The sequence below is a fragment of the Tachypleus tridentatus genome, chromosome 1 (assembly GCF_004210375.1).
Source record: "Tachypleus tridentatus isolate NWPU-2018 chromosome 1, ASM421037v1, whole genome shotgun sequence".
NCBI lineage: Eukaryota > Metazoa > Arthropoda > Merostomata > Xiphosura > Limulidae > Tachypleus > Tachypleus tridentatus.
This window is the reverse complement of record NC_134825.1, coordinates 161,885,961-161,902,113: the sequence shown is the minus strand read 5'-3', so window position 1 is coordinate 161,902,113 and position 16,153 is coordinate 161,885,961. Positions and strand designations below refer to the sequence as shown.

Sequence of the window (16,153 nt, the reverse complement as noted above, 5' to 3'; positions counted from 1 at the left end):
CACACGTAAAGAACAAGGCTTCAAATTAGCTTGAAGTGTGGTTTCTAACCCCCTAACCATGCGAGTTTTGCTCTCACTGAGAACATTGAATAACTTTCTGTAAAATGTCGTGTCCTTTGTTCTTAAATAATTCATCGATGAAAACGGTAATGTATATCTCTGGTAGTTAAGAACTATCTAGCGACGTTGTAATCCAAGACTATTAGAAATACTTAGAAATTAATTCTGTTTTAAGCATCTTGTTTGCAGCATAAAGTTCGCATATGCAGCAATAACAATTATTGCACCATATGTAAACATCACGCAGTGCAAGTAACAATTTGTAACAGCCTCAAAGTTAAGCCTCGTATTATCAGCCCAAACTAAATGTATATTAATATCTCGTTTTATCAGCTTGTGCTCTACGTGTAACTAAACCTCATTTTATCAGCCATGCTATATGTTTGACAGAACTATGTATTATTAACTAGAAAAATACAAAAAGTACGGTGGTTTTGTAGGTATACAACACAAGTTATCAACTGTAAGCACATACGACAAGGTCAAAAGCTTTGTTTAATGTTATTCGATTTCTCAACAAACAACAACAAAAGCTTGATCACTTAGTTCTACCTTGTGAAACAATAAAAATTAAAAATGCTGTGCATTTTGTTTTGTAAGGTTATATTTCAAGTGTGTGAGAAACCAACAAAATTAGTTCACTGGAGTGTTTTTTTATTTCTCGAAATGTTGAACTTACTTTCAATCTGTTCATAACAAAGCTTTACGTCGAAATATTAAAACACCAACGGCAAATTCCTATTAAAACTCTATTTATTTCATAAATAAAATTAATTCAACACAAGTTCTCGATAGCTTTATATGAATAATCTATTTGTTTGAAAGTAAAATATAATCTTGGGTAAAACGTGCAACTTCATTACTCAATTTTACCTCCCTAGCATCGGTTTAACATTTAGTTTTTCCAATTTGGGAAACGGTTACTATTTACTTTAATGTATTATATGAAAAGCATTTTAGTGTGTTTTTTTTTTTTTTGCAAGTAACCATCTCAAGATTTTCTTTTAATGTCAGATGACAATTTAGACTGTTTCAATAGTTCTCTTAGCAACAGTCAACAGATTTGTCGCTAACAAGCTGCAGGCGACTCCTAACCCTGGGCAGGAGCAAAGTGTGTCTAAACCTTGTTAATACAGTTGTGTGCTTCAATAATTAAATAAAACAACTGAAACCACCACTTAGCTGTTAAGCATTTTTGACGGTATTAATTTAGAAATAAAATGATAAAACTCACCACCCATGTAGTGTAATATAAACACATTAAGATCTCAAACAGTCTTCTGATTCCTAAGAATATATTGTCCCACATCTATTAGATAAAATTGGGGAATTCTTTAAATTACTACTAGATAACCTCAGGCATTTTCAAATCGGTTATTTATAAAATAGCCTTGTAATTTTCTTCCTTTTATCCTCAAATGTTATACACACCTACTCAACAGTTCATATGATTTTTAATTATCATAATTGTTTTTCCAAAGTTTTTATTGATAAGATATCAATGATGATAAATATTCTTAAGCCTGTATAACCTTGAGAAAGAAAAAAGTCTCAAAGCTATTTTATACCCCCCCCCCAAGTTTCAAAATATGTAGGGTTATGTATTTGCTGAAGTTTTAATGTCGTAAAATAAAGAAATTAAAGCTGTACCATTTCATATCGTACGAGTTTCTTATGCCTTTATTTCGTTGTTACACTTTGTCAGTGTGGAAATAGTTTTGTTAAATGTTTGCACATTTCTTATTTTATTTACGCAGTTAAAAATGCATTTTTGTGTAGTTTTAATGAGAAAAATGCAAATTTATTTTATTTTTAAAACATTAAAACAATTTCAATACGAGTGTGTTAATAAACGATTGGTACAATATTGTTTGGGGTAAAGAATGTTCTAATTCACACAGGAAAGCTGTTTGTTGAACTAAAGGAAGTGACGCATAATTCCGTTACAATTCAGTGGCAACCAATGAAAACTGAAGAAATACCTCAAGCGTCTGTTCTGTACAAGCCTGTTAACAGTAGCGCTGAGGTGTCGTGGGTGAATATAGAGGTAATACAAGAATGGCTAAGCCTTTTTTCTTAAAGGAAAATGCACACGCAAAAAATGTAGAATATAGAGCACGTACACAAAAAAAATATATGAATAATCAAGCATAGTTATGAATTAAGTTCGAAATGCAACCTTTTGGTAGGCTGCACCCTAAAAGGGGGACGAAAGAAAAACAAAAGTAATTTCTCATGAATACATTACTGAATAAGTCAAAGTGAAAATGGTGTATTTCAGTAGGCCACACAAAACTACTATATCTTATTGTTAAAAAAATATTTGCCCCCGAGTAACTAGGCGGTAACTCCTTGTAACGCTACAAAGGTTTCGATACTTGAGGTAGGCACAGTACAGATACCCAACTGTGTAACTTTTGTGTTTTAAAAGCAAACAGATAGTTAAAAATCACTGACTTGGAATACGGAAGTATATTAATTCTTGTTTATTTGAAATTTTAATTTGACCTGGTAACCAGTATCGATAAAACATTTTAAACTGCATTCATGTCGTAAAATGAAAAGCGCTAAAAGTACTTTTTAAATTCTTATGAACTTTAAGAGTATCGTAATTAACTTATTCAAAAGAGTAATTTAGCATTTAACAACTTGAACTGACGAAACTAATCCCTCGTAAACTTGCAAACGGAAGTTTAATTAAATGTTACGGCCCTTTCAATGCTACCAGGTGAATGCTCCAGTAAGAGAGAGAATTTGTAATACAAGTATTTTAACATACCAGGAAGTTCTACATATTAATTAACCAACGTTATAGCTCTTAAACATCGATTAATATTACATCTCGCAACACGAACTTGTAATATGATACCTTGCATAACAAATGAACGAACACTCGATATTTCTACAAATACCAAAGTTATTGGTCTTCGTCTGCTAATTAATTAGTGTTAGTGATCCTGTCAAGCCATTAAGTTTCTAGTATTTACACTTTATATCTACCTTTTCAATGAAACTTATTATTTTAATTATGTAATATAATTAATATCGTGAACCTAATTTAAAAGTGGCAGTATCTGATTGTTAGTTAGGGTTGTACGTTTATTGTCACGTAACTTTTTTTTTTTTGTTTCAATAAAAAAGCAAACAAAACTCGGGTTTGTATTATAATAAATATTTTATTTTTCAGGCTGTCATGTCAACAGCTGAGCTTCGTAATTTAAAGCCCAACACTGAATATTTTGTAAAAGTGGATGAAAATGGCAATCAAGAAGTTGCTGTCGTCAGAACAGAGGGTAAGTGCGGAAATACATAATGTATTTACATCCATCAGTTTTCTGAAGTAAAATAGAAAGAAATTATTAGTACTCGCTGTGGAACTTAAATAATATTAAATTTTTGTTTTTCACCCCAATTGAAATGGCACAGATTTTTAAAAATTAGCAAATTAAATTTTAAAATGGTAATAATAGTTAGGTATCAGTCAAACTTTTAAGACCTACGTTTTAATACTTCTCTTATAATTTTAATTTGTTTTATAAAGTAAATATAATTCTATATTATTCTAGTTGAAATATTCTATTATAACTTTTTAGTCTAGAGGTCCGCCCGTGTATGGGCGCACAGTGAATTTGTTAGGGTTAACGAAGATCAAATCGTTCGCTTTCCACTTTTTCAAGTAGTGAACACTGGAGGTAATAAATTAATTTCGACGAAATTATTGTACATTTTCATCACATCTTAGATTGAATCGTGACACTGAATTTTAAATAACCTGTAAGTTTATTTTCGTTTAAAGTGTCTACTATAGACATATTAATTGAATGTATACAAATATTTCACAAACTGTTATGAATTTCGACAATCAGTCTATGGGAACCTGATAAGTACAAGTAAATCTCGTGACTGCCACCACTATAATAAAGTTCTTGACTGCAAGGCTTAGTTAATGAATGGCTTCTACACCAAGAAACGTTTAAAGTAGATCAGCCGAGTCCGATAGCAGTCGACTTTTTTTTTTCTCTTTTAATCGTGTGGTCAAATAAGGAAGGAACTGAAGATACTATCGCTCTCTATAATGAAAAAGCAAACAAAACAGCGTTTTGAAATAGTTCAATAGAATAATCTGATCTTGGAAAATGTGCAAAGAAACTGAAGTGGTGGAACGACTTCGAACTCTCCCCAGATTCTAATGTAATAGTTCTACTTTCTGTGTTGACATTACCTAGTCTTACCTATCTGAAAATGGTGTATTATTGAAGTAGAAAATGGATGTAGCATCAAAAAAGTTTGGGTCGAATAAATATGGAAGAATTAATACTATGTTTAACAATGAATATTGGCAGGAAGAAAACTCGTTGTTCAAACCCAATTGAAGCTAAAAGAAAAAAATCATTATTTCTCGTTATTACTCTAACGCAAGATCAACCTAAAAGCAATGGCCAAAAAATTCTAATGCCTATTTATGTGGAATGAAATAAGCTTCTTTTATAACAAAAGATAAACATTGAACCGTCTAAGAAATCGACGAAAAATACATCGTTATTTCTACAACTTATAGATCTGAAAACACTTCTGTATGAAGTTGATACTTAACCAGGAAAGACAATTTTATTTAATATAAAAAGAAAATTGACATCTTTCGTAAGTGCTCGTGTGATATTAATTTGGTTCTCGAATCAGGAATAACACGTTGTTAAATAAATAATAAAAAAAACAAACTAGAAACCTGTTTCTATTTTAAACAAGTATATATTTGAGTTTGTCCGTTATTTAAAAAACGTGTATTTCTACAAATAGTTCTTTAAAACAAATAATACAGAAGTATGTTAATTAATGAATTAGTCTGTATTTTTTTAATAATACAGGCCTGCAACAGTTTTATTGTTTTAACGTTTACATACTATACAGTAATTCCTATATACTGACTCGCAAATGATATCCACTTGTATCCATTACGTACAAGTTTTACACAAAACATCATAACACAATACACAAGCCCAGGATGCGTATTTTTTGAGACTAAAATACGTCGATTTTGCAAATGTTTCGGAATGAATGAGACCAAATGTTCGTATATCATTAATTTTCTTCCTTTATCTTCAGTTTATTTACATTTTTTGTTAACAAACATAATAATAAAAAATGTTCATTGTGGTAAACAAAATAATTTTATCTAAGTTCTTTTCTTCTAGATTTATAGAAAAAAAACATGACGAAAAGAAAATGAATGTTATCGAAATATGCATAGCTGAATTATGAAAACCTATTCTTAAAACCAAAACAACTTTTATGAAATTTAAATTCGCAGGTCTGTAATCACGGAAGTTTCATTATAGGTTTGGTTTGTTTTGAATTTCGCGCAAAGCTACATGAGGGCTTTCTGCGCTAGCCGTCCTTAATTTAGCAGTGTAAGACTAGAGGGAAGGCAGCTAGTCATCAATACCCATCGCCAACTCTCGGGCTACTCTTTTACCAACGAATAGTGGGATTGACCGTCACATTATAACACCCGCACGGCTGAAAGGACGAGCATGTTTGGTGTGATGAGAATTCGAACCCGCGACCCTCGGATAACGAATAGTGCCATTATAGGGGTCGAGATATTGTTACATGATCGCATTGACACTTTACTGTACACGACTGTTTGTTTTCATGCATTAGGTTATTTTCTTGTTTTTACTTCACCTTGTCCTGTAACACATTCAGATCTTTGTTACCCACAGGTTTCGGCTATAAGTGTGTTTGAAAACTATATAATATCAAGTAATGCATTGTCTAACTATTTGACTGGTATTCCTCTGTTTTTAATGTGTGTGTGTTTAATATATTAGTATGTATAATTTCTTAATAATTAAACATGGAACGCCTGACTGAAAGCTCATATATATTACATTTATGTATATCCGCCCGTCAAACAGCTGGATGTGTCATTGATGAAGCGACCTCTTACGGCCTTGGAGAGACATACCATATAGCTTGTGATCAGACTTGTACTTGCATGGAAAATAATAAATCCGAATGTCGCGAACGTTGCCATTTTCATCCAGGATCCTTGAGCGATCCCTCGTGTGAGGAAATTCCAGATGAAGACGACGTTTGTTGTGTAAAATATCAATGCAAAGGTAATATTTTAAAACCTGAGGTTAAAAATATTCATTCAGTTGTCAAGGTCTCTAACTTTACAATCGAAAAATATATACCATACTGTATGGAACAACAAAAACAAATTTAGATTACGAATGTTTTGCAGTATAAGGGTCTTATGAATTTATTCATAAGAGAATGTCCAGTTATGTGCGTCTTGATCTAAACTTATATTTTCACTGAAGAGAGAGAGAGAGAGAAATGAAATAAAAGCTGCTTAAACCGTCCATTTCTTTATCTGCACTTCATTCAAGAATAAACTTAAAATATTATAATTTAACCAAAGTGTATTTATTTCGTTATACTAGTTTATTTTATCTACTCTTTCGCAACAAAATGTTCATGAACAATGAACCGTGAGGATGTTTTTGGTCTTAAAAGTACAACTTATAAATAACAAAGTGGAAGATTCGTGTACTTTATTTACGAGTTAACTGTGTTTTTTAACGACTTAATATGGATTTTTAAATTTTTTCAGGATTCGTTATTTGTTTTGGATCTGATAGTTTATAGTATTTATTTTGATTATCTAAGTTCCAAACTAGATGTAAGACTTAGACTAAAAATTGTTTGATTTTAATGAAATTTTCAAACTATTGCATTGTAGTTTTACTCGTTTTTTGGAATGGGATAACACACTAATACAAATTTCCCATCGTAGATACATCCGATCTCAAGGTATTTGTGACTCGGCGAACCCCCACTTCGTTGACAATTGCATGGGACGACTTCAAGAGGAAGAAATCCCAATCGGGATATGTAGTTGAATACAGAAAGGTGGAGAAAACCGGAGAAACCGTGAACAACTGGAGCCAACTTCAGGTACAAAATAATAAGTTAATTTAATGTGTAATTTTTTAATTTTCAAAAGCATAAAAATGAAACAAAAAATGTTCAAAACGCAAATGTGATAGTTCACGCTTCTTGTTTATTAGCATAATACATTTTGAAGTATTATTGTTTAGAACAGGCCTTACTAACGTTCTTGCAAACGTGTAAAGACAGGCCACTCATCATGTTATAAAATCACAACTAGTTTGTTTCTTGGACCAACGTTTGTTGACATGATAAATGTTAATAATTACTTTTGTATATTCTCGACCTCAGACGCTTAGTTTCATGTTATTTTTCGTATCTCAAAGTTAACTTCATTTTGCTTCATTAAGCGATTTCGTAAGAAATGAAATTAACAATGTTTACTAAAACTTACCAAAGAATTGATTTGTTATGAAATGGAATTATAGAAGCTCAAAGTGTGGCGGTGCTATTTCAACTGGGTTTTTACTTGACACGTAGTTCATTGGCCACCTAGTAACGGGAATCTTATTCAAAAAAAAAAAAAAAGGCTCACTAAGGAAGTGGAAAACATCGTCAAAATAAATAATAATAAAAAAAGGATGGGTGGGGACACTCCCTGTAGGGTATGTCTTGACCCAAAACTTTAACCCTGATAATGTTACCCTACCTGTTTTCCTGAGCCGAATACTGTCGTACCACGCCCATTAGATTTAGAGGTTATAGGAGTATTTGTTTTGAATCTTGTTTGCAAAACAAAAGTTTTTATGGCGCTGTTGTTATCTAGTACATTTTACAGCACAAAACATTTCTATAACCGTCAAGTAAGGGTCGATTATTTAAATGTTGGGCATAGTTTTTCATCTAGAAAAACGTATCGCATTATATTATAAATACCTTTTTAATAAATGTATGCATTTGGTTAGTTGTTTAAGGTTTAACCTATTTATTTGTGTTTCTTGTGTAACTAGGACTAAGACTCATCTAAAAAAACAACAACAAAAAACACGCTGTGGTACCATGAAAGCGGAAGGGGAGGCAGACATATACCACAAAGAAAATCTGTTTTAATATTCACAACGTTTCGAACTGGGAAGCCAGCTCGAAACGTTGAATATTAAAGTAAAAAAAGTTTTGTTTGTTTGTTTTGGAACTTCGCACAAAGTTACTCGAGGGCTATCTGTGCTAGCCGTCCCTAATTTAGCAGTGTAAGACTAGAGGGAAGGCCACCCACCGCCAACTCTTGGGCTATTCTTTTACCAACGAATAGGGGATTGACCGTTACATTATAACGCCCCCACGGCTGAAAGGACGAGCATGTTTGGCGCGACCGGGATGCGAACCCGCGACCCTCAGATTACGAGTCTCACGCTTTAACACGCTTGGCCATGCCGGGCCAGTAGTAGTAGTAATAATAATAATAATAAAGAAAAAGTGGACAAGGTGTTTAGGAAAACGAGTATTACTGTTTATTTTCCAGAATCCTTGTATACTTTCATGAAAACTAGGTTTTTAACAATATTTAAACACCTTTCAGTGGTGGATGAATCTAAGGTCCTTTCTCTACCACTATAAAATAACTTATCACAACAATACTGTTTGCAAGTGTTGACGCTGTCTATATTTTACGAAAGAAAACTTTGATGCAGGTGCATTAATGATAGAAAATGAAGTCAAGTTTGGTTGTATAGTTTTGTATACTGCACTTTTCAGACGGTGTTTCAGGGCCGCACGTGATCTACAGAATTAGTTGGGTTGACAATCAAACCATTCTTCTCTCTACAGTTGAGAGAGGGTTGGTTGTTCACCGCCTTAGGAACCCCAAACTATGTGGGGTTTGGTAGTTAAATTGTGACCACTTTCTGATTAGATGAGATTTTTTAGGCTGAGGTGTAACTTGTATAATATATGATCAGTGTGTGTATGTAGTTTTGTATTAGTTTCTTTATAATTAGTTTGAGAGTTCTGGTTTTGCACAGATTATGATGTCGCTTATTTACTGTAAGTTTGGAACTTTTGTAGAAGTCTGGGTGTCACTCCTGCATTGTTAATACGTAACTATTAAGTACGTAAAGAGTGTCATTGTTTAAAAATCGATTTTGTATTTTGATGTCCTGTAGGCTAGTTTCACTTTGTCACTATATAGTTTGTTTAGAGCTATCTGAGGTTTATCGGATGTGTTATCACTCCATGTGATCAGTTTATCAACCTAACATGGATTTAACTATAAGCGTTTCCGTAAAAGGAATATCGCACTGGTTTCGAACCTTGTTTCCTCAGATTAAAAATCCAAATTAATTTTCATTACATTTCAAAACTATATAGAAAGCACTGTTGGTACTAAGGAAGAGTTCCACGAATGAAATATTGTTATACATGCATACATACCATGTATGTACTTCAGAACAATAAAACAATAAGAGAGTAAAGGGATGTCACTTAAACCAGTAAATGTCGTGTTTATTGAATAAACAAATGACATTCAGTTTATTATATGAAGCCGAATAAAAGTCATACAAGCTGAGTATCGAGTAGAGTGACTCTAGGTGTTAAAGTGCTAAACTGTTACCCTGAGTTATACGGTAGAGTACTCCAGGAGCTTCTTGAAATACTCCAGGAGCTTCTTGAAAAGTAACTAGGCCTTGTGTAATTTTCCGCGAATAACCCAAACAAAGTTGTGTATCACAAACGTAAGCATAACGCTCTCTATTCGTATTAATACCCAGGCTGGAGATATCCCGATGATAACAATTGCCCAGCTTGATCCAAACACTGCCTACCAAGTCCGAGTGTCTATGTGGGACGACGTGAAGACTAAACGAATAGTTTTTTCTTATGAAGCAATTAATGTTGTCACCGAAGGTAAGGAAAATCCTCAACTTTCGTGATTTTTGTAAACTGATTCTTAAGTAAATATAAGACACGTATTTTGTTCTCGCAGACAGGTAAACAGTTTGTTTCAATTTTGAATGACACTAGATACACAATACTTCACTCAAATACTTGAATACTATCGTGTCTTTTCTCGCGAATGGAGAAAATAGCGAATGTTGTCATTCGTCAAGCAAACACCTAACATCTGAATGAATAGTGAAGTGGAACGCCTGAGTGTCTGTGTCGTGGTGTTTGGGGGTGGGGGAGAGGCAGACTTTAACCTTTTTGTTTTTCATGATGAGTTCAGATCCAAGTTATGCTACCTAATACTTTGAAATCTGTATTCTCTGATAAACACGATATTGTACAGATAGAGTACATATGAATACACAAACGCACTGATCAGTCATTATGGAATATTGTCACAGTTTCTGTGGGACATTGATGAATATTCATTATACTTTTAGACAGTGTTCTTAATAAAACTATTTGACTAAAATTCTGACGGCAGTTTTACTTTACGTGTTCAATACGATTTTTCTTGAAGTGTGTTAAGAGTTGGGTTTTACCTTTTTAAATGTCTTCTATCACCAACTGAGTTTTGAGTGTTTATGTATTTTATGTGATATCAAAGCTGTCTCATTACAATTACAGTATTTTTTGTCTTATCATAAAGTTCTGACCAAAACATACTGCCCACGTGTATCGGAACTAAAGATCAACGTATTTAGATAATGTAGGTAATTTATTATAGTGAATAAAAACTATTAAAGATTATAATGTGTTTGATTTATCAGTTGTATACTATTACTGTTATCAATATCTTTAGACAATAATCGTATTAATAGGTTGGGGGAAATAGATTTAACCCTAAATTCTTAAACTAAAAATACAGAATACTCTAAGTAACCGTAAAAAAAACAAAGAAATACGTGTACGTATTAAACATTATTAAAAGTTGTTAGTAAAACTAAAGGAAGCAACAAAACTTTTACCCAAACACACTAAATAAATAAATACTTGTTATATGTAATCTGTGAACTGGTACATTTTACTTTGCCTTATAATTTAGGCTAATCACAAGTAAATGTATTTCATTGTCATGCTTTTAAAATTGCACTTTTAGATATTTGCGAGCATGTGCAATGCGGACCAAATGCGGAATGTATGGTTGGAGGACCTGTACCCTCTTGCGTCTGTCGAGAAGGGTACGTAGGGGACCCGAACGATATCACCGCAGGATGCGAGCCAGGTACTCCTTTCAGCTATTGCCAAATAATTTTCTTTCATAGAAAGCACCCTGGTGATCATTTTAAAGAAACCTTAGATTATTACCATTCATAATTGTGAATAATGAATAAAAATACTATAGTTCTGACATTTTCAACTACTTACGTCGAATTTCAAATAAAGAACAGCAATAAGACAATTACAATAATTTGTATTCATTAATTAGCTAGATGTATATACAGTTATGCTTGTTAGTGTTTGTGTGTACAGGTGATGGAAATACATACACTTGATTGATAACATTAGTTAAGTTGCAATTTTTATTAATAAAATGTGGTAGTGTTTTGGTCTGTTTTATTTCTTCTGTCCTTAACGTAACGTTTTTTGTTCGAAATGTCTATGAATTGTTTTTGTATCCTCCAAGATTTTAATAAATCATTTTTCTCTTGTACTGATGTCGCTGACAGTTATGTTGAAATTCTTGCTTCGGTAAAGAGAAGTCAGTGTTAAGCGTGGATCTGGTCAGTCAAATAATTATGGTTGCTTTCTTCTTGTAGGATGTATAACCTAAAACATTAAAATTGATTGAGGAAAAGTGGCTTAAATATATCTTTTTATGGTTTTCCGTTTCTAGTAACGTCGGATGAGCAGATGCTAGTAAAGTTTTGCGTCTTTGGAAACGTTACCTACAATCCTGGAGAAACTTTCAATGATGGATGCGATTACACATGCGTTTGTGAAGATTCCTTGGATGTGAGTTGCCAAAATAGATGTTCTTCCGTTACGGATCCACAGCAAAATGGAGATTTGCTCTGCGAAATCGTTTCGGATCCCACGGATCCATGCTGCAACGTCGTCGTTTGCCAGTCACCTGATGAAAACGTTACGTCAGCGGCTTCACCACCAATGCACGTTGAGAATAAGTACCACGTGAACAAAAAGATGCCGAAAGGAAAGCTGTCGACCAAGTCTGACCAAATAAAGGAAGAAAGTATTTTAGAAAAGAGGAAGGACAGGGAAAAGGCATCAACTGAAGTGTTAAAACCTGTCACAAATATATGGCTGAAACACCAAGATGCAAAGAGTAATGACCTGCTTGATGAATTTCTGGAAACCGGGAACGAAACGGTAAAGTCTATGAATGATAGCTCAAAAATGAGCGATATTACAAACATGAAAACCCAAGAGTTGGAGAGAGGTCTGAATGTTAAGTTACGTAATAAGGAAGAAGAAACAACTCAACTCTCGCTTCCTGTCGAGAATGACGTCACCGAAAGAACTCCTTTTAAGGAATTCGCCAAGAAGGCTTTTGAAACTGTAAAAGATAGAGAAAGCGGTTTATCGGTTTCGAAGAATGGAGGTACATGTATTTTAAAATTTAGGCCAATTCTAATTATTTTACTTGTATTGTAAAAGTAAATCTATATACATTTCAAATTTAATAAGACGTAGTTAGGAAAATTTCTAATAAAGAAAAGCTTGAATTATCGAAGCTAGAAATGTTATTACATTATTTCTAATTATCTACAGAGTTGGTGAAAAATATAAATTGAGATATTATCACAAATATTTGGACTTAAACTGCTGTTCCATTCCTCAAATCTTTCGTTGATCCTATTTTTGCAATCATATTGAATCTTTTAATAAGATCACTTTGAAGCAATACTTTCTAAAATTATCCGCTACACAAGCAAAGTGGGTCCCACCAATATCTGTTCATTCGATGAAAAATTTCGGTGTAGGAAAAGTTGTGTGGATAATGTAAGCAACAGCTACATTTTTTTTTATCCACATTTTTATTTATTTCTTTTTAGGTTTGCAAACATTGCCAGTCAGAGTAGATGGTTGCAAGTTCAAGAATGAGACGTATGAGAATGGAGACATGTTTATGGATGGTTGTGAAGCAATCTGTAGTTGCGAAGGAGGAGGCAGAATATCTTGTGTACCTAGATGTCCCTTCATGACAACCAGTGGACCCAGATGTGTGGAATTACCCGATCCTAGCGACACCTGTTGTCGAATTATGGTATGCGAGCCCAAAGGTTCGGCTCAAAAACCTCCAGATGTTAGAGGTAAGAATGCCACTATTCAACCATTTTGGTTGGTCACGTGTGTATATATTTTTTTTAGTTTCATTTGTTACTATTACTAAGTTGTTGTTTTTTTTATAAATACTTGGTGATACGCAAGTTACTTATCGCAAATAGTTAAAACTATTCTAACATTTAAATTTATTTAACGCAAAACAAACTATTAATTTGAAAATAACGGTTATTAATAACTTTGGTTAAATAGTGATTTTAATGAAATAAAGTGGTAGCACTTGGTCTCTGCGTTTTATTTCTCCTGCAATAACGTAACATTTTTTGTTCAAAACATCTACGAATTGTTCTTGCGTCTTCCAAGTTTTTGATAAATCATTTTTGTTTCGTAATGATGTCGTCAATCCAGATAAAGAAAGTAATTATTCTAGGAACATTTTTTTATCACTGAAAAACAGATGGATTTGTAAATGTCGCTTACCTTTACAGTAATGAGGGTGAAACTCGGTTAAGAACGAAAATAATTTTTAGGGTAAACCGTAGGGGTTTTAATTGTGTTATATGGAAATGTTTTTCATCACAGATTTGTTATTGAAGATAGAAAATTCCGAGGCTCTGAATGCGACGTCTGTTCGTATTCGCGTTGCTATCGCCCCAAATAAAGTAAAACCCGATAGTGAACCTTCGGGAGTGGTTCTTCAAGTATGGTATATGCATGCTCCGGAACCCAAACAGGATCTATATGATGACAAAACTTGGATGAAGCAGAAGTTCTTTCTGGAAGATCTTCATCTGATCAAGGGTAATGTTTATGATGTTGACATCTTTGGATTGGAACCCAATACCCAGTACTACATCAAGGTAACAAAACATCCCAAAGGAGACCCGTTAGATATTGTTCCAGAAGCAGCGCTGTTCAGTAACACCGTTAGCGTCAAGACTTTCCCTCCTGGTAAGTAAATATGTTACCACATAGATATGGAATGTTCACGTGGCGCTACCTAATATGTTTGAGATGAAATTATATAATTTTTATCTGAATAATGCTTTCTGCTTTCAAATGCGAAAGGGTTTTTTTTAAAGTTTCGGACTTATATTTTAATATTCGACACATACTGTGAAATTTTTTTACTTGATTTCAATATACGGCATTGCATCTTTACTTGATACATTATTATTATTAGTCGTGTGTCAGTTTTTATTGCTGTAATTATTTTATATTTAATACCATGTATCTGATTTTAATACTATTATCTTCATCACCTATTCTTCCTCCACTGGCTTTCTTCAGGGTCATGATGGTTCTTATAGCCAAACGGACAATAAAATTCCATTCATATGATTTGCATTTTGCTTCAAATGAACTTAACATCCAGTTTGCCACTGACCGTTCATATATTATCTTCTCTCTCCCCACGGATCCATTTATTTATTTCCTGACTGAGCCAACCGTTTCTATGATTAGTGTCTTTCTGTGCTCGTATATTCGTCTCATGGCTTAAGCTCTGTTAACCACTCTTGACCTTTCCCTTTACAACCTGTCCTAACACCAGTTGCCCTTACTTACTCAATACTTCTAATGTGTACATATCTCTTCCACATCGTTTCTGGCTTCACTGACTCCTGATCTGATCAGTTCCAGTCTTTGTATTACTACTTCATCTGTCTCGGGTGTTGGTATAGTGGATGAGATGTGGTTACTGTTAGTAGCGCTTTAGCTGTCTAGAATCATTTGTTTTGTGATGCCATTCAAACCAAAAATGTGGCGTGTTGCATGCCATTGATTTGACGTCTGTTATTTTTGTGCGTCCTCTAGAAGTTTATCACTGCTGAATTTTGCTGACGCAGCACACAAGTTTATCCCATACTTCCTTGTGGTCAAGATAGCTTCTTTCAACAATCGATTTGGCCCATGTGAAGAGTCTGGGCTGTATCATAGCTTAAAGATAAATTTCAAGTTATTTCTCTTGGATAATTCGTACATGTAAATATTGTCGTTCTATGTTCTATAACAACACCCAGGAAAGTGACAGCTGTTATATTGGAACTCTTTCTGTTTTCAAATTTAAGTAAAGGTATACGTTTCTACATGAGATCTGGTAACTAACATCTAACTGGCTATCTGCTTGCTACAATTCTATCATCAATGTATATAAACCAGATCAGTGTGTGTGTGCGCCTACATACATGTATAAAATATAATATTGAAGTAAAGATGGCTTTAAGGACCCATGTGGCAACGTAAAAGTTTATTTTAAATATTTCGTGTATCTATTTGCCAACTTTTCAACTTCATAACCCTGTGCTGTCTAGCGTAGTTAGTACCCACTATCCGAGTATCGGATACTCTCAGAACCTTTTTATTTTCTACATTCACAAAGTCAAATACTGTTGTGATGTCAGCATGGACTGCTAGATGCTGTATGTAGCTCTCTGGTTTTGCCTCTCTCACCTCAGTGGGAAAATAATTTCTCTCAAAAGCCTCTTGTGAGTATTTTTCTCGCTACTTTTTCTATCAGATTTACCTCTAAATTTGAAAATATAAGAATACACTGTGTAACAAAATTTTTACTTCCTCCTGGGCAGAAAGTGTTGTTTTCCAATTGCTTATGTTTAATGTTAATGGAAAAGACCTATTTTTCTCTTCAAACTTTGCTTTTGTGAGCTGGGAAACGAATCTTTCAAATATACCCAATTTTCAGAACATTCCAGGCAAATTCAGTGCTGAGTAGCTGATAGAGAATTTTCTCGAACTTACAAGAACTTTCTAGAATGCTGTAGAACTTTCCATAGAAATATATGGGGCTCACCACTCGCTACTTCACTTTAGTTCCAGCTGTGTAAGTGAACACACAGACCTATCTAATTTTATCAGATGGCATCAAGAAGCTGCAAGCATTCTCCAGACGCATTCTGCTATGTATGTGACCAATTTAACAAGACATGAGCGAAAAAGTACTCTGTGACAGCATCTACTAAAATGTGTGAAGGCTACAAGACATATTTCG

The 16,153-nt window shown here is 33.7% G+C and overlaps 1 protein-coding gene across 4 annotated transcripts in view; it reads left to right on the top strand.

Annotated features, from left to right (window-relative positions):
• The window catches only part of LOC143229290 (uncharacterized), a 58,426-nt gene that overhangs the window by 19,845 nt on the left and 22,428 nt on the right, over window positions 1–16,153 (top strand). For 3 of the 4 annotated variants that reach the window (XM_076461437.1, XM_076461424.1, XM_076461446.1), the window contains exons 2-10: window positions 1,962–2,107; window positions 3,248–3,353; window positions 5,979–6,182; window positions 6,866–7,026; window positions 9,726–9,861; window positions 11,000–11,125; window positions 11,738–12,463; window positions 12,918–13,175; window positions 13,729–14,097. In XM_076461437.1, the coding sequence (XP_076317552.1) occupies window positions 1,962–2,107; window positions 3,248–3,353; window positions 5,979–6,182; window positions 6,866–7,026; window positions 9,726–9,861; window positions 11,000–11,125; window positions 11,738–12,463; window positions 12,918–13,175; window positions 13,729–14,097 (2,232 nt within the window). The remainder of the gene's footprint in view (window positions 1–1,961; window positions 2,108–3,247; window positions 3,354–5,978; window positions 6,183–6,865; window positions 7,027–9,725; window positions 9,862–10,999; window positions 11,126–11,737; window positions 12,464–12,917; window positions 13,176–13,728; window positions 14,098–16,153) is intronic. The other variant, XM_076461433.1, reaches the window with a different exon arrangement.